General features: G+C 57.1%; 1 protein-coding gene across 4 annotated transcripts in view; it reads right to left on the bottom strand.

Annotated features, from left to right (window-relative positions):
• Window positions 1-15,886, bottom strand: part of GALNT9 (polypeptide N-acetylgalactosaminyltransferase 9) — a 106,532-nt gene that overhangs the window by 52,331 nt on the left and 38,315 nt on the right. For all 4 annotated transcript variants that reach the window (XR_006531766.2, XR_001401311.3, XM_014861101.3 and 1 more), the window contains exons 3-4: window positions 3,343-3,509; window positions 1,051-1,225 (exon numbers count right to left, since the gene is read on the bottom strand). Coding sequence is in view for 2 of the 4 variants with exons in the window: in XM_014861101.3 (XP_014716587.2) it covers window positions 1,051-1,225; window positions 3,343-3,509 (342 nt within the window). In the remaining 2 variants the exon portion in view is untranslated. The remainder of the gene's footprint in view (window positions 1-1,050; window positions 1,226-3,342; window positions 3,510-15,886) is intronic.

Below are 15,886 nucleotides of genomic sequence, written 5' to 3'. Positions count from 1 at the left end.
GGGGACGCCCCAGAGGCACCACCAGAGAGGAGAGGAAGGAAGCACGAGGGGAGCCCAGCAGAGCTTTCCAGAAAACGCTGGAGCTCAGCCTGCTGCTCTGTGAACACACCCTCAGCCACCTGCTGTGAGGACGGCAGCTCGGGACAAGGGGTCTGGACAGAAGCACTGGGACTACCCTGGTCTGACGCCCTGTGGGGACCCCGCCTCCCGCTCGGTTGTGGATAGTTTGCTGGACGAATGACGCCGTTCTGAAGGCGCAGCCTCTAGAGGTGGCCCAGGGCTCTACCCTCAGAGAGCATGAGACCCCCGCGCTGGGTTGGGGACATAGACCCCGGGCGCCACCCCCGAGACCCTCGGTCACACAGACCTGCATTTCCGCCGACTCTCAGGGGCTGGTCAGGGGGCCACGCTGAGTGGGAAGGCCCTGAATGATCCCTGCCTCCCTGGGGCAAGGACAGGCCAGGCCAGGAGCCCCAGCCTTCCTCCTGGTGGGTGGGCTCACTCCAGACTGTCCTGCTCCCCAAAGACAGCCCCGCCACGCCCCCACCAGGTCTTTCATCAGGGTGGGGCGGGGGAGGAACTTGTCAACTCTTTGATCTAGAATGTTCCATAAGAACGAGAAACTGCTTCCATCTGGTTCCCAGTGGCTCAGGCCTCTAGTGATTGACTGGGACCCTAGAGACTGCATGTCTGCACAGCAACTGCCCCCAACCTTGTGTGATTCTACCTCTCTGGGGTCACAGGAATGTCCTCGTTTTATTCTGTCGCCTCCTGGAATCACTGGCCACTTCAGATCCTCTGGGAACGAGGTGGAGGCTCAGCTCCGTGCTCACAGACACGTGTCCCGAGGTCTGCCCCCTCACAGGTAGCTTCTGGGTTTGAGGAGCTGGGTGCGGAGAAGCCATGGGGCTGGACTCCGATGCCCCCTGGCCCTGCTGGGCTCGTCCCCTTTGCCCTGCAACCCACCGAGCAGATGCTGGTGGACCCCGCCCAGGCTCCAGGCCCCTGGCCAGGGGTGGCTTAGCTCCACCAGCCTGCACCTGCCCTTACCAGCCGGTGCTGAACTCCACGTGGGCGTCGAAGAAGCCGACGACGGGGGCCGTGGCCGCCTTCCAGCCCTGCAGCCGCGCCCGGATCAAGCCTTCTCTCCTGCTGTTGCGGACGATCTTCACGAGGCCCGGGTACCTCTTGTTGACGTACTGGTCCAGGTTGAACTTGAGCTCCACTGTGGGGAGACACAGAGTCACCTCAGCATGTCCCGGGAGGGGCCCGGCCTCGGGACCGAGGTCCACCAGAGCTGGGAATGCCTGGATTCATAGGTCAGAAATGTTTAAGACAACCCACTATGGTGGAGCGAGATCCAGGTGCTGGGGAGACCGCACGGGGACAAGACCCCACCCTCCTGAGGCCAGCATCTAGCGGGAGAGACACCAAACCAGGAAACAGTCCAAGAAGATGGAGTCGGGCAGAGGTGCGTGTCAGCAAGACAGAGAAAGTGGGGCTGGAGAACCAGCCCTGAAAAGGAATGCAGTCTCTGGATGGATGGAAACAAGGTGAGTCCACACACACAACGGAGCATGACTTGGCCTCAAAAAGAGGGGATCGTGACTCACCCCGCCAAAGGAGATACGCTGGTCCCAGAAGGACAAACGCCATGTGCCTCCCAGGGGAGTCACACTCGCAGAGAGAAAGTAGAAGGTGGCGCGGGGACTGGGGGAGGGGCTAGTGTCGCTCAGGCCAGAGCTTTGTGTGGGACGATGAGCCCGGGAGAAGGGCGGTGGGGAGGGCTGCACAACCACATGGACGCACCTAATGCCCCAGGACTGTGTGCTCGTCTTAAAGATGGTCAATTTTACGTTATGAGAATTCAACTCAATAAACTATTCAAAAAATTGAAGACGGCACATATAAAAGACAGGAATATATACATGAGGAAACTCCCAACGGCCAAATGTGCAAGCAACAAAATAAATAGCAATAATATCGGAGTTTAGCCAATAGGAAAAAAACAGAAAAAGAGAGCAGGCAGGAGCCCTCTGGGTGGATGAGGACAGCCGTCTGCGAAGACGACACCTGGGCTAGGCCTGGATGAGGAGGAGCCGTGGGGAACATGGGCGAGGGCTCCGGCCCGAGTCCCGGGGGAAGAGGGCGGGAGGGCAGACGGTCAGGGGCTGAGCGGGAGAGGCCTGCGAGCCTGTGGACCCAGCATCCCGCTTCCGGGCGTTTGTTAACCCTCCCTGAGCCGCGGTCTCCCAGCCTCCAAGCCACGGTCTCTCATCCTCCCCGGTAGACGACATCCGCCACTGGGAGACCCATTGTCTCCCCGGAATCACGAGGCTGCAGGGGACGCCCCAGGAGGGCAGCCCTGGCCCCACGTGCGGCTCAAGCCGGAGCAGCTCGTCGTTGCTGGGACAGCCCTGTCCTGCCCTATCCAGGGAACGACCAGCGCTCGCTCCTCTGACAGCACCGTCCAGGGCTCTCCCCGGTGTGGACATCCAGAGAGACACTGGGCTGGCGCTTCCTCGGGCCCACCGCCCGCCTCCTCCTGGAGGGCTTCCTGGAGGGCGTCTCCGCTCTCCTCGGCCTCCTTACTCCCGAGGGGAGGGGTCGTGAAGGACTTATCCCACAGGCACAGCTCAGCCCCTGGGGCTGCTCATGGTGGGGTTCGGGCTCCCCTCACTCTGCCTCTGCAGAGGAACAGGCGAGGACGGGCCTGGGGCACCTCCGGGCCTGTTGGGGTCTTTGAGTCCTCTGTGCTTGGTGGGGGCAGGACAACGTGCCCTCCATGGAGCTTGAGGCTGAGGCCCCCAGGGGCTCTGGGTTCTGGCTGTGAGCCCAGCTCCTCCCCCAGCAAGCCGCCCATCTGTGCTCGTCTGCTGGTCGACAATAAGGAAAAGGGACCAAGAGAAACCAATGCTGGGGTCTTTCTGGACAGCCTCTGTGGGGTCGAACAGCAGCCTCCCAAAACTCATGTCCACCCAGAAGCTCAGAAGGTGACCTTACTCGGAAGTAGGACCTTTGTAGATGTAACTGGTTAAGGAACTGGAGACGAAACCCTCCTGTACTTAGGGCGGGTCCTAAACCCACTGACAAGTGTCCTCATAAGAAGAGGAGAGACACAGACACACCAGGATGAGACCTCGTGAAGATGGAGGCAGAGACGGGAGCGATGTGGCCACAAGCCCAGGATACCAAGGTTGCCGGCAGACGCTGGATGAGGCAGCAAGGACCCTCCCGGGCCCCCCAGAGAGAGCACGGCCCTGTGACACCTCACTTCAGACTTCTGGCCCAGAGCTCCAACACGCTTTCCCTGGCTGGGCCCCGGGGGGGGCCCCAACTCACCATTGTCACTGTCATCGTCCACCAAGATGACCTCCTTGAGGAGCTGGGAGGGAGTGTGGTTGACCACGCTGTGGACGGAGCGCAGGATGACTGAGAGGGCCTCATTGACGAAGATGAACACCACGGAGATCTGGGGCAGGTCGTCGGAGTAGGTCATCTGTCTGCACCTGCAGGGGACACGGCATGTGGGAGCGGTCAGTGCTGGACGCAGCGCCCCACAGGAGGCCAACTCGGGCCAGTTCTAAATCCTGCTGCCAACAAAGGAGTGACAGCAATGCTGTAAATGGAAAAGGACCAAACGTAGCAAGAGAGACAATGCGGCTACATTCGCCTGAGAAGCCGTGGAACAGGAGCCCACTGCCCCCCACCGGAAAGTAGAGACTTGCGCCTGGAAGGCATTCAAACCCCGTGGGGACCACATGGACCCTTTCCTCTGGGTGCCTTCAGAAGGCGTGGAAGAGAGGTGATGGGGAAGGGTGATCGCGTCACATGTGGTCCAGTGGAGGGGACCGGGAGAGCCCCGGCCCACAGCCCACGTTGGTCCCTCAACGCCCAGCTCTGGTCTGCATCCCGCGTGGGTGTGGAGCTGGTGGCTGCTGGGCAGGTGGCATCTACTGGGTGAGTCCTGCACCCAGCAGGTGCTGTGCCCTGAAAGGACGTCCGTGTAGACAGTGATAGGCAGCCCGATGGCAGAATGCAAGTGTCCAATGAGGGCTGTTGAGACAGAGAGGTGCCTGCAGGGGGAGCCTGGGATCAGAAACCAAGAGGAAGCAACGCCCTCGACAGACCTACGACTCAGGGATTAAGGAGACGGAGGGGGTGTTGTCCTTTCAGAGGTCGACTCATGAGGGTAGGGGTGTGGGAGGGGAAGAGAAAGGAGCAGGGAGAGCGAAATATCCCACAGTTGGGATGTGGGATGAGGACAGGGAGGGAATGGGGAGGGGTCTGGGGCGCATAGTGAGCAATGTTTTGTTTAAATGACAGTTAAATGAAGTTTATATACTGAAGTTTATATAAATGAGTCTAGAGAAAGCAAAGGTGGCTGTTAATGTAATAATGTAACAGAATAAATTCACAGGGGACAAAAGGGAGTGAATAGAAACTCAGTAAAACTGTCAAAAATAAAGAGACGGAAAAAAGAGGAAACAAAAAATAAAGTAAGTGACTAAGAAAAGTAAGCGAGAAGGAACCCAGCTGAGTGTGTTGGCCGCTGTAATAAATGTAAATAAACTAAATCTCTCCTTAAAATGGCAGAGGCCGTTCAATTAACTTAAATACTCCCACACACGCACACACAACGCTGATGTTTGTTGTTTACGACACACACAGTTAGAATAAACTGATAAAAAAGTCAAAAATACGCTGAAATGGGAAGGGGCCCCAGGCAAATCCCACTCCCTAAGCCAGCAACAAGGCGCAAACATTGCCCAGGACAGGACTTCAGGTTGAAAACCCCACACTGGATAAAGAGGGCTCTTCACGAAGGGGCAGAACCGGTCCTGAGCCATTGCCACAAGGCGACAAGGCAGGTGCATGTGAAAGGAGAACCAGCCGGAAACGTGAGGGCTTTGGTGCAAATACAAGTGCACACCGTCTTCCAGTCTGTCGGGCGGGCGGAAGAGCAGCCCTATGAGGGGTCTCCTAGTGCGTCCCTGATTCCGGCAGGGAAAGTGTGTTTCCTTGTCCCCATGAAGGCTTACAGACAGTGGTCATGTATGTGCAAAACAGAAAACCTCAGGTTTTTACAAAGTGGAGACTTTACAGGCCAGGTTGGCTCTGCAGGTGTGACCCCGGCAGTCACGTGGCCCCGCAGGAAGGGCCCCCGCCATCACAGCCCTCACCCTGCGCATCTGTGCTCCTCTCCTCAGGAGGCCACCCGTTGCTGGGTTAGGGCCCCGCTGCGCCCCTGAGACCTTGTCTTCACTAATGACGTCTGCAACAACCCCACTTCCAAATCAGGCCACCTCGGAGGTGCTGGCATCAGGACCCAACAGATCCTTTTAGGGGACACAACTTAGTCCAAAACACCAGTAACGCTGATTCCACACTGAGGACGAGCTGCTATCATGGGTCATTGGATTCTCGGGGGCTGAGGGTGGGCACGGGTCAGAGCTGTCCTAGAAAGATAATCAATACTGATGATAACCAATCACGATGATCAGCAATCATGATGACAACTGATACTGACGATTAATAATGTTGATAACTAATAATAATGATCACCAATCATGATGATCACCAATCATGATGGTAACCAATAACGATGATAACTGATAACAATAACTGATACTGATGATAACCCATAATGATGATTAATAATGTTGAAAACCAATAATAAGGATCACTAATCATGATGCCAGGAACAGCTAAGCCCCCTGGGGCTGGCATGTGCTCCGCATATATCTTCCCACTCACTCCCACTTACTCCTTCCAGGAGCCCATTTATTTATTTATTTATTTATTTATGTATTTATTTTTTAGAGATTGGTGCCTGAGCTAACATCTGTTGCTAATCTTCTTCTTTTTTTTTCCCTTCTTCTTCTCTCCAAAGCCCCCCAGTACATAGTTGTATATTCCAGTTGCAGGCGTTTCTGGTTGTGCTGTGTGGGACGCCGCCTCAACATCGTCTGATGAGTGGCGCTAGGTCCGAACCCAGGATCTGAACTGTCAAAACCCCGGGCCTCTGAAGCGGCGTGTGCCAACTTAACCACTCGGCCACGGGGCGGCCCCCAGGAGCCCGTTTTAAAGGCGAGGAAGCTGAGGCACGGAGGGCTGATTTCCCTTCCCGCAGGACACGCTGGGCTGGGACTCGAACCCAGGCCGGCCACTTCAGGCGGGAGGTGGGACTGGGAGCCGCCCCGGCACAGGGAGGAGAGAGCCTCCAGGCCGCCCTCCCCCTCCTGTCACATCCTCAGTGCCACAGCTGGAGTGAGCAGTGCAGCCCTTGGAGCCGGATGGGTGGGAGCCGCGCATCGTAGGTGCATTGACATGGGCCCCGATGCTCAGCCGGGGGCTTCATCTCTCAGAAAGAAGCCTTCACTCCACCTTTCTGTAGAGGAGAAAGTTGGAACGCATGATTTTCATGAACTTGCAAAATGTGTAAAACAGGAAAAATCCTTGAGGGAGGAAGTCCATCTTAAGAGGCACTGCTGGAGGAACTGCCAGTGGAAAGGCAACGTTCCCGAGAGGCAGGGGTGTGGAAGGAGGCCTGTGGGGAGGCTGCGCTCACTGCCCGGCCAGACGGCCATCGGGTCACCAGCGCCCTGCACCATCTCTCCCCGAGCTCAGCGCCCTGTGCGTCCTTTCAAGCGTCTCGTTCACCCACTGGCTCTTTAGAGTCGATCTCCCCACCAGAACACAAGCGCCCCAGGAGCAGGCACCCAGAGCTATGCCTGCACACAGTAGGTGTTCACAAACATTTGTCAACCGGTGGACGAATGAGCAGTGGACGGACCCACTGCACACGGCCCGGCCCAACACACTGTGAGCCTCTCCTGGCACTGCGCCAGCCGCTCTCGTCCCCACATAGCCCCCACTCCTGTCCGAGGTGTGGAGGAAGCCGGTCGACTTTGGAGGGCCTGGGGCCCCCGCCCTTTCCTCTCCCTCCACACCGGGTCAGGAGCCACGGGGCCTCTCGGGCCTGGCCACGGGCCACCTGCGCCTGTCGTGGAGCACTGTCGACCAGCAGGAACCGATCCTGCACCTGCGTGAAGTCGGCCAGCATCCGGCTGCTCTTCCCTGAGGACGTCTGCACGCGAGTCATCGCTCTCACAGCTTCGCATGGGCACGCAGAGGAGATCCTGTGCTGCCAGAGAGGGGAGGGGCTTTGGTGGGCATGCACGGAGCGGAGGGGTGGGGAGCCTGGGGGGCGGCTTCAAGGAGAAGCCACCAGGAGTGACCGTGACTTTAGACCCAAATTAGTCTGCTAGGGCTGCGTAACAAGCACCACAGCCTGGGCTCAAACAGCAGATTATCCTCCCAGTGCCGAGGCTGGACGTCCAAGATCCAGGCGTGGGGCTGGTTCCCCTGAGGCCTCTCTCCTTGGCGTGTAGACGGCCATGTCCTCACGTGTCGTCCCTCTGTGCGTGTCTGTGTCCTCTTCTCCTCTTGTTAGGACAGAGTCCTGATGGACTGGGCCCACCGTCTGAACTCAGTCACCTCTTTAAGACCCCATCTCCACACACAGTCCCTCCTGAGGTTTTAGGGTTAGAGCTTCAATGTGCGAATTTGGGGGACACAGCTCAGCCCACGAGACCCAAAGGGTGAGGAGGAACCAGCCTCACGAGGCCTGGGGGACGAGGGACCCTCGGGCACCGTTGGGGGTGACGCAGAGCAGAGGGTGCTCACCGTGGTCGGGCTCCCGCCCTGTCGCTCCTCTACACCTGGCAGATCACGCCTGTCACGGACACGCGCAGCTTCAAACTGCCTTTCGATTAGAAATAGTGCAGCATAGATGAAGCGTGTGGGTCCAGCACAACTTTGCATAAAGTCATCTCTTGTGCTTATAACACAATCCTCTTCGCAGTTTAAAAAAAAAAATTGGTGTTAAACAGGGAGCAGATAGAAAGGGGTGTTTCTCATACACAGCAAGGTGCGGCGGTCAATGAAGCAACAAAGAACCTGGCGGTGCCCAGCCAAGAGCGGGGACACGCCCCTCGCCCGCTGCCAGCATGCGCAGAGGCCACGCTCTGACTCCCTGGGTTGCCTCCACTCTCTCCTGAGGTCCAGTGCATGTCTGTCCCCAGGTCCCAGCAGCGTGTCCACGTCCCCAGGTCCCAGCTGCGTGTCTGCGTCCCCAGGTCCCAGTGGCATGTCTGGGCCTCGGCCACATGGATGTCGTCTTGTGCCCACGCTGATGCATCCTGCGCTTCCCACCGAACGTTCAGCCCCTGGTTGCCACTGGGCTGTGGCGGTTTCAGGACAGTGCAGTGTCCCTGGCTTGAGGAGCTCACCACGTGTACGTCATCCTGCTCCTGGTGGACCCCACGTGCTTCCAGCTCTCAGCCTGCAGGTGTGCGGCTGGCGCGTCCTCTCCTGGGTGGGCTCCTGCACCTGAACTTGCCCTCCTGTGTCTCCGGCTCTGCAGCCCGTCTGTGCAGTGACCGTGGTGTTTGCAGCTCCGGCCTGTGCCTCTGCCCGGTGGGAGCGTCCCCCCCGGGGGCTCCGGTGTGACTGAGGGAGATGAAAACACAGCGCCAGGCTGTAGCCCTGGAATAACTCCGTTTAAGTGGAACCAGAAAGTTCGTCTCTGTACATAAATAGCACCATTTCCGTCAGACAGAAAATTAACCAAGTTTATGGCGTCTGGAAAGGACTGGAGTCTGGCAAGGGCGCTGCTTGGAGAGAGCTGTGATGCAGTGACCGTGGGCTGGCCCCATAGTGGGGTGGACAGAGGCGTGGGCACAGAGGGAGGGGACGTGGGGGTGGGGACAGGGGAGGGCACACAGGCATGGGGACAGAAAGGCCGGGAGCCACGGGGCCCCCATCGCCCCTCCCGAGCGCCGAGGCTCTGGGTTCATTTTAAAATTGAAGGAAGACCAACGCATGGTGTGTGGCACACATTGAAACTTAGCTGATCAACGTTTCAACATTCAAACCTGCAGCCAGGGTGTCCCTCTCTCCCCAGACGGACCCGAGCAGGAGACAGCGCAGACTCACCTCCCCAGCCCTGCCCTCTCCAGCCGCCCCCTCTGTTCCCCGAGGTGACCAGCTGTCCCCTCCTGCAGCCCCACCGCTGTTCAGGCTGAGTCTGGATGGAGTCTCACCTGCTCTCCCCTGACTCCTGGGGCCTCTCACCTAGCCCACCCATTCCTCCTCCTGGACACATTGTCCTCCTCTCTCTTCTGGGGGCTCCACTGTCCCGAGAAGGGTGCCATCTCTAGGACATGCGAGCTGGGCCCCTGCACCCCTCACTCCTTGGAATTCCCTTCGGCTCACCCCACAGCCCCCTGGATCTTCTGTGAGCACGCCAGGCCTGCTCCTGCCTCGGGGCCTTGGCACACCCTCCCTCTGCCTGGACAAGTCTCCCAGGCGGCCATGTGGCTCCCCCTCAAGGATGCTGGAGGCTCACCCGCAGCCTCCCTGTGAAGCCCTGCCCACCTCACCCACGTCTGCTCTCCCTCTTTATTTCTCCCGGGACTCGTTCACTGACTGCATCTCTGCTCCCCTCTCCCTCTGGGCTGGAGCTGCATCTCTGCTCCCCTCTCCCGTTCACTGCCCCCAGGCACCTACAACTGGTGAATGTCTGTGCATCATTCTGTTTGAGGGTAACGTCTACAGTGTAAACTTGATTTGCAGCTATTTTCTCCCAGTTGGTGGGTTATCTTTTCATTTTGTTGATAGCTGCCTTTGCCTTGTAGAAGCTTTTTAGTCTGATGTGGTTCCACTTGCTTATTTTTTCTTCTATTTCCCTTGTCTGAGTAGGCATGGTATTCAAAAACATACTGCTAACACCTGTGTCAGAGAGCATACTGCCTATATTTTCTTCTAGGAGTTTTATGGTTTCAGGTCTTGGATTCAAGTCTTTAATCCATTTTGAGTTAATTTTTGTGTGTGGTTTAAGATGATGGTCTACTCTCATTCCTTTGTGTGTGGCTGTCCAGTTTTCCCAACACCACTTACGAAGAGACTTTGCTTTCTCCATTTCATGTTCTTGGCTCCTTTGTTGAAGATTTGCTGTCCATAGATGTGTGGTTTTATTTCTGGGCTTTCAGTTCTGATCCATTGATCTGTTTGTCTGTTTTTTGTGCCCCTACCATGCTGGGTTGATTACTGTAGCTTTGTAGTACATTTTGAAGTCAGGGATTGTGATGTCTCCAACTTTGTTCTTTTTTCTCAGGATTGCTTTGGCTATTCGGGGTCTTTTGTTGCCCCATGCGAATTTTAGGATTCTTCGTTCTGTTTCCATGAAGAATGTCATTGGGATTCTGATTGGGATCGCATTGAATCTGTAGATTGTTTTAGGTAATATGGACGTTTTAACTATGTTTATTCTTCCGATCCATGTGCGTGGAACATCTTTCAATTTCTTTACGTCTTCTTCAATTTCTTTCAATAACGTCTTATTGTTTTCAGTGCATAGATCTTTCGCCTCCTTGGTTGAGTTGATTCCTAGATATTTTATTCTTTTTGTTGCTGTTGTAAATGGGATTGTACTCTTGAGTTCTCTTTCTACTAGTTCATTATTAGTCTACAGAACTACAACTGATTTTTGTAAGTTGATTTTGTACCCTGCAACTTTACTGTAGTTGTTGATTATTTCTAATAATTTTCTGGTGGATTATTTAGAGTTTTCTGGAACACAAACTGATGCAACCACTATGGAAAACAGCATGGATATTTCTCAAAAGATTAAAAATAGAAATACCATACAATCCAGCTATCCCACTGCTGGGTATTTATCCAAAGAACTGGGAACCTACAATTCAGAGAGACCCATGCAGCCCTATGTTCACTGCAGCATTATTCACAATAGCCAAAGATTGGAAGCAACCCAAGCGCCTTTCAACTGATAAGTGGATAAAGAAGCTGTGGCATACATATACACAATGAAATACTACTCAGCCATAAAAAAGACAAAATCGTCCCATTTGCAACAACATGGATGGACCTTGAGGGTGTTATGTTAAGTGAAATAAGCCAGATAGAGAAAGAAAAATGCCACATGATATCTTCATATGTGGAAGATAAACTAACACACGGACAAAGAGAACCGTTCAGTGGTTACCAGAGGGGAAGGGGGCGGGGGTGGGCATAAGGGATAAAGGGGCACACGTGTCTGGTGATGGATGAAAACTAGACTATTGGTGGTGAGCACGATGCAGTCTATGCAGAAACTGATAAATAATAACGTACATCTGAAATTACGCGATATAATAAACCGTGATGATCTCAATATAACGAAAGTGTAAACTTGAGGCTCAAACAATTTGAGGAAACATTCGCCACATGCACACACCACACCCACACAGACACACACACGCACACACGTGCATGCATCCCACACCCCATACAGACACATGCACACACCACACATGTGTACACACACACGCACACACATGCATACTCACACCCATGAGCCCTTGACAGAGAGGCGGCCCCCACCACTTGGAGCATCTGCCTCACTGGCGGACTCTCCAGTCGCGGCCCGCCCACCTCCAGTCCATCCAGACCAGGGCTCCCAGTCTCAGCCTGTGCACCCTGCAGGATGGATGACTCGGCTAACGGTACTGTGTGTAGCAGCAACCCTGGCCCCCACCCAAGTCGTGACACCCAGATGTCGCCAAATGCCCCCCCCCCAGAAACTGCCTGGCGAAAAGCCCTGGCCCAGGATCTGGGGTCTGGCCCTGGGCACTGGGGTTTGGCTTTTCTCTCCAGCCTCGTCCCACTCCTGGCACCGCCTGGGGTGTGGAGTGTAACCCTCTCAATGTCCCTCCATCCCCTTCCCCTGGAAAGTGAACATCAGCCCGAGTCCTGTCTGTCCTGTCCCAGGGCTGCGGACGTTTGTTGTGATCCTGCTCAGCCACTTCCTCGTCCCTCATAATACGTGGGGTCCACCCCCGTCATCACACTCTAAGTAGCTGGGTGGATGCAGGAGGGCATGTGACTAAGTCCAGGCCAGTCAGCTCAGCAATAGGTTCAGGGACAGACATGTGACCAGTCAGAGCCATGGAGAGGTTGGCTGGGTCCTTGGGGAGATAGGATGTGAGGCTGGAGCAGCTGCAGCCATCCTGCAGCCAGTAGTCAGGCTGAAACCAATGACACCCATAGCAGAATCAACAGATGGTGAGACGCCAGGTCCAGAGGACATCATCTGAGCCTTGAATCCAGCCTGACCTGAAGCCAGTGCTTCCTCCAGACTTTGTAGTTGCAAGAATAATACATTCTCTCCATGTGCCCCAGCCCCGTCTTTTTTTTTTTGCTTAAACCAATTTGAGATGGATTTTCTGTCACTTGCGGTAGAAGGACTCCTTATCCAGTGCAAGAACTGAGCTGCACGTTATGCAGGAACGCGCTTCACTGAGTGTGAGGACGCCTGTCAGGAGGGTTCTGCCTGGTCAGTCCCAGATCCCCTTTCCAAGAAGTGAGCTTCTCCCTCAGCAGAGAGGGAGGCAGTGGGGCCAGTGGGCCCGCCCGCCACCATGGCCATCGCACGCCCTGTCTCACACAGCTCATCCAGGGGAGCAGGGCTTCCTCAGCGCTGCTGCTGCGGAGGAGACGGCTGCCTCTCTGTGACCCTGTCCTCATCCAGGACCTAGAGCATCCCAGTCTGGGACCTCTGTTGCCTTCAGAAGAGGGGGGAGCCCACAGCCAGACCCTCAGCTAAATTCTCGGCGAACCCCAGTCCCTGAGACTTGAGTGTCCCCACATCCTGAGACGCGGGAGATGAGTGAGCCAAACACAATGGGGCCTCTGAGAGGGAGCAGAGAAGCGAGGATGCCTGTCGTGGTTCACAGCCGAGATGCACAGACGGCCCAGGACACACGCGGAGAAGGCTGTGGGGAACTTCTGGGGAAATTTTCTCTGTTCTTAAGAGAGTCAAGATGCAGGAGCATATTGATTCTAGCTCTTTGGAAATCTGGCCTGTGAGGATGTGATGCTGGGAGCTGCAGCAACCATATTGTGACCATGACAGAAGCCCAATGTGCTGACTGTGGCAGAGCAGAGTCGGGAAGAGCCTGGGTCCCTGAGACGTCATTGAGCCACCAGTTGAATGACTCTGTCCCCCGCCGCCTGTGTCCCTTGTCTTTCTGCTTATCTGAGATCAGAAGTCCTTTTATCATTGCAGCCATCTCTAACTGAGTTGTTGGGTTTTCATCTGAAGGCGTTCTCACTGACACAGAACATCCTTCTCCTTAGGGGGACTCCGGCTGCTCCCTCGGAATGCCATCTAGCCCTTCTGCCCGCAAACATCACCACACAGTCTGAGTTAAGGTCGTGCTTTCCAAAGACGTGGCAGCACCAGCTGAGTCTCCACAGGGACCGTGGTCCCCTCAGGCCTCAGGGACCTCCTAGTGCCAACAGAGCAGCGGGAGCAAGGCTGTGTGACTTCTGAGCTGAGTCATGAGGACAACGAGGCTCCGGGTGCCGGGACTTGGTTTTGGAGCCCATGGCACCACAGAGGCAGCTCAACTCTGCACAGGCCACCACACTGCGAGGATGCCCGGGCCACGGGGGTCACCAGGGGGCCGCGTGAGGGTGCTCTGGTGGACAGCCCAGCTGAGATCCCGGCATCATGCCCCCCTGAGGTTCAGAAGGTTCTGCTCAGGGAAAGGACAAGCCCTCGCTCCCCTTCTGAACTCCTGCCTCTGGATCCATCAAAACATGGTTAAAAGCAGCTAACTGTGGGGTGATGAGCAGTAGTCACAACCACAACGGGTCCATTTCCCAAAGTCTGGCCAAGCCCACCTTTTCCGCGGACACACGGTTTCCCGCACAGCGCTGGCCACACGTGGAGGCTTCCTGCAGCCTGGCGGTCGCTGCACGCAGAGTCAGCTCACGGCGGGGCACGGGCCGGGCTCCCACTCCCCACCCGGAGCCAGAGAAGCAGGATACCCGACTGCATGACGTTTCAGGGGGACTCAGAAACCCACGGGGCAGCAGGGCGGTGGCGAGGCTCTTGAAAGCCCCTGCCGAGGTCTCCGTTGGACGCGTGGCAGGTGCATCCCGGCCGGCCTCACGGGGTCGGGGCCACGGCGGCCACACTGACGGAGATTTACGGGATGCGCTTTGTGCTGCCGGAGAGCTGAGCGCAGGGTGGAGAGGGGATAAGCGGCAGCGTCCCTCCCAGGGTAGCTGTGAGCTTCGCCCGCTGACAGCAGGACACACGTCTGTCTGCCGCCACCGTCCGGGGCTGAGCGCGCCCAGGAAGCTGCATCGTCGGAGGCTGCGAGCGGCACTTCTGGGCACAGCCACCAGGAGGGTTCCTGGAAGGGTGTCCCGGGGAGGGTCTCTGCAGGATGCTTCCTACACATCTGCCTGCCGCGTGGGATGCACCCGCCCTCCCGGGAACATCCATGCAAACACAGAATCCAAAACGAGCCACAGCCAACGCCCACCTTCCTCCGGGCTGGGGTGGCCGGTGGAGCGGCCGAGACGGGATGCTGGTGGGCACAGAAGCACACAACTGCATGCACACACAACACAGACACACATACACACATCACACATGCCCTTACACACACGTGCACACACATGGCCTCTCACACACAGATACTCGGGCACACACCATAGAGACAGACCCGCGTGGGACTGAGACATCAATGGTGCGTACTTATTTGAGGTCCCTGTTCACACAGCTAAGGGCGAGCACAGATCGTGGACACACTCTTACACACACCCAGGCCCACAATCGCACAGACTCAGCAGCTGCGGGCTGACCCGCACACATCGTCACAGGGACCTGAGGCTGAGACACAGAGGCCCCGATTCCCTTGTGGGCACAGACTCATTGTACCACGTATTTGAGGAGACACAGGCGCACATGCTACCCTCGGACCTCAGAGCCGAAGCCTGATCGAGCCGCCTATCAGAGACAGGACGCTGACAGGACAGAGACCTCCCTCCCATCCTCACACAGAGACAGGGGGCAGCCACGGGCTGTGGGGTCGTGCACTGATGGGCACAGCTGCCGCCCTGCTGCCTGGAGGGCTCCACACAAGCCAGCTGCAAGGTGTGGCTGGCCCACAGCCTCCTGGGCCGTCTGGAGAGCCGCTGCTCAGCTGGGTGGCGAAGGCCATCAGGGCCTTGGACAGCCCTGGGGCTGTTGGGCCAGAGGCCAGGTGACCCGTCCCGTGCCAGGGTCCAGCCCAGCAGGAGGCCTTCTGTTGGCCGGCAGACCTGCAGGGCCTAAGAGCTCAGCCAGCCCTTAGGGTAGACGGCGACAGAAGGGGCAAGCGGGACCACAGGGGTTTTTACATTCAGGCCTGGCGGGATCCAGGGCAGCCCCGAGGTGAGTGGGCTCTGCCCCCATCGCCACAAATCCCAGCTGAGCGGACCCACGGGGCAGGCGGCCTTGGCTTTTCCCGCCTGGCCTCCCTTAACTCTGGCCTGGCCGCGCCATGGACCAGCCCGGCTCCCAGAAGAGCCTCTTCCAAAGGAGAGACAGCAGGGGTCTCTGCGCCCCTCGGGGACCATCCACGCTTGGGGGACAGGCTCACCCGGGGGTCCCCGCTCCCTGCAGACATCTCCCTTCCGGGCGTGGACTCTGGGGGTTGGCGGGAAGGATGTCCTGGGCGAGGAACCGATGGCCTGGTCAGCACACAACTTTGCTGCCCCAGCTCCACCCCCAGATGAGGAAGGAAACCAGGGGCCCATCCCCGTGGAACAAGCACGCGGCCCCGGCAGTTCCCGCGATGACACCCAGTCTCCCATCTGAGACAACCGCCTCCACTCACAGACCCACACAGGACGCGTCAGAGGACCTGAGCCAGAGGCCGGGGGTGGGCATGAGGCACCTGCTTCCGGCACCCTCGCTTGCCATCCGCTAAATCCGCCCTGGTGGGAGCCCGGCTGCTGGCAGCTTAGACAATTAACACACACGAAG

This window comes from Equus asinus, chromosome 8, assembly GCF_041296235.1.
Source record: "Equus asinus isolate D_3611 breed Donkey chromosome 8, EquAss-T2T_v2, whole genome shotgun sequence".
Classification (NCBI taxonomy): domain Eukaryota; kingdom Metazoa; phylum Chordata; class Mammalia; order Perissodactyla; family Equidae; genus Equus; species Equus asinus.
Note: the sequence above shows the minus strand (reverse complement) of the source record. Positions and strands in the feature narration are given on the sequence as shown.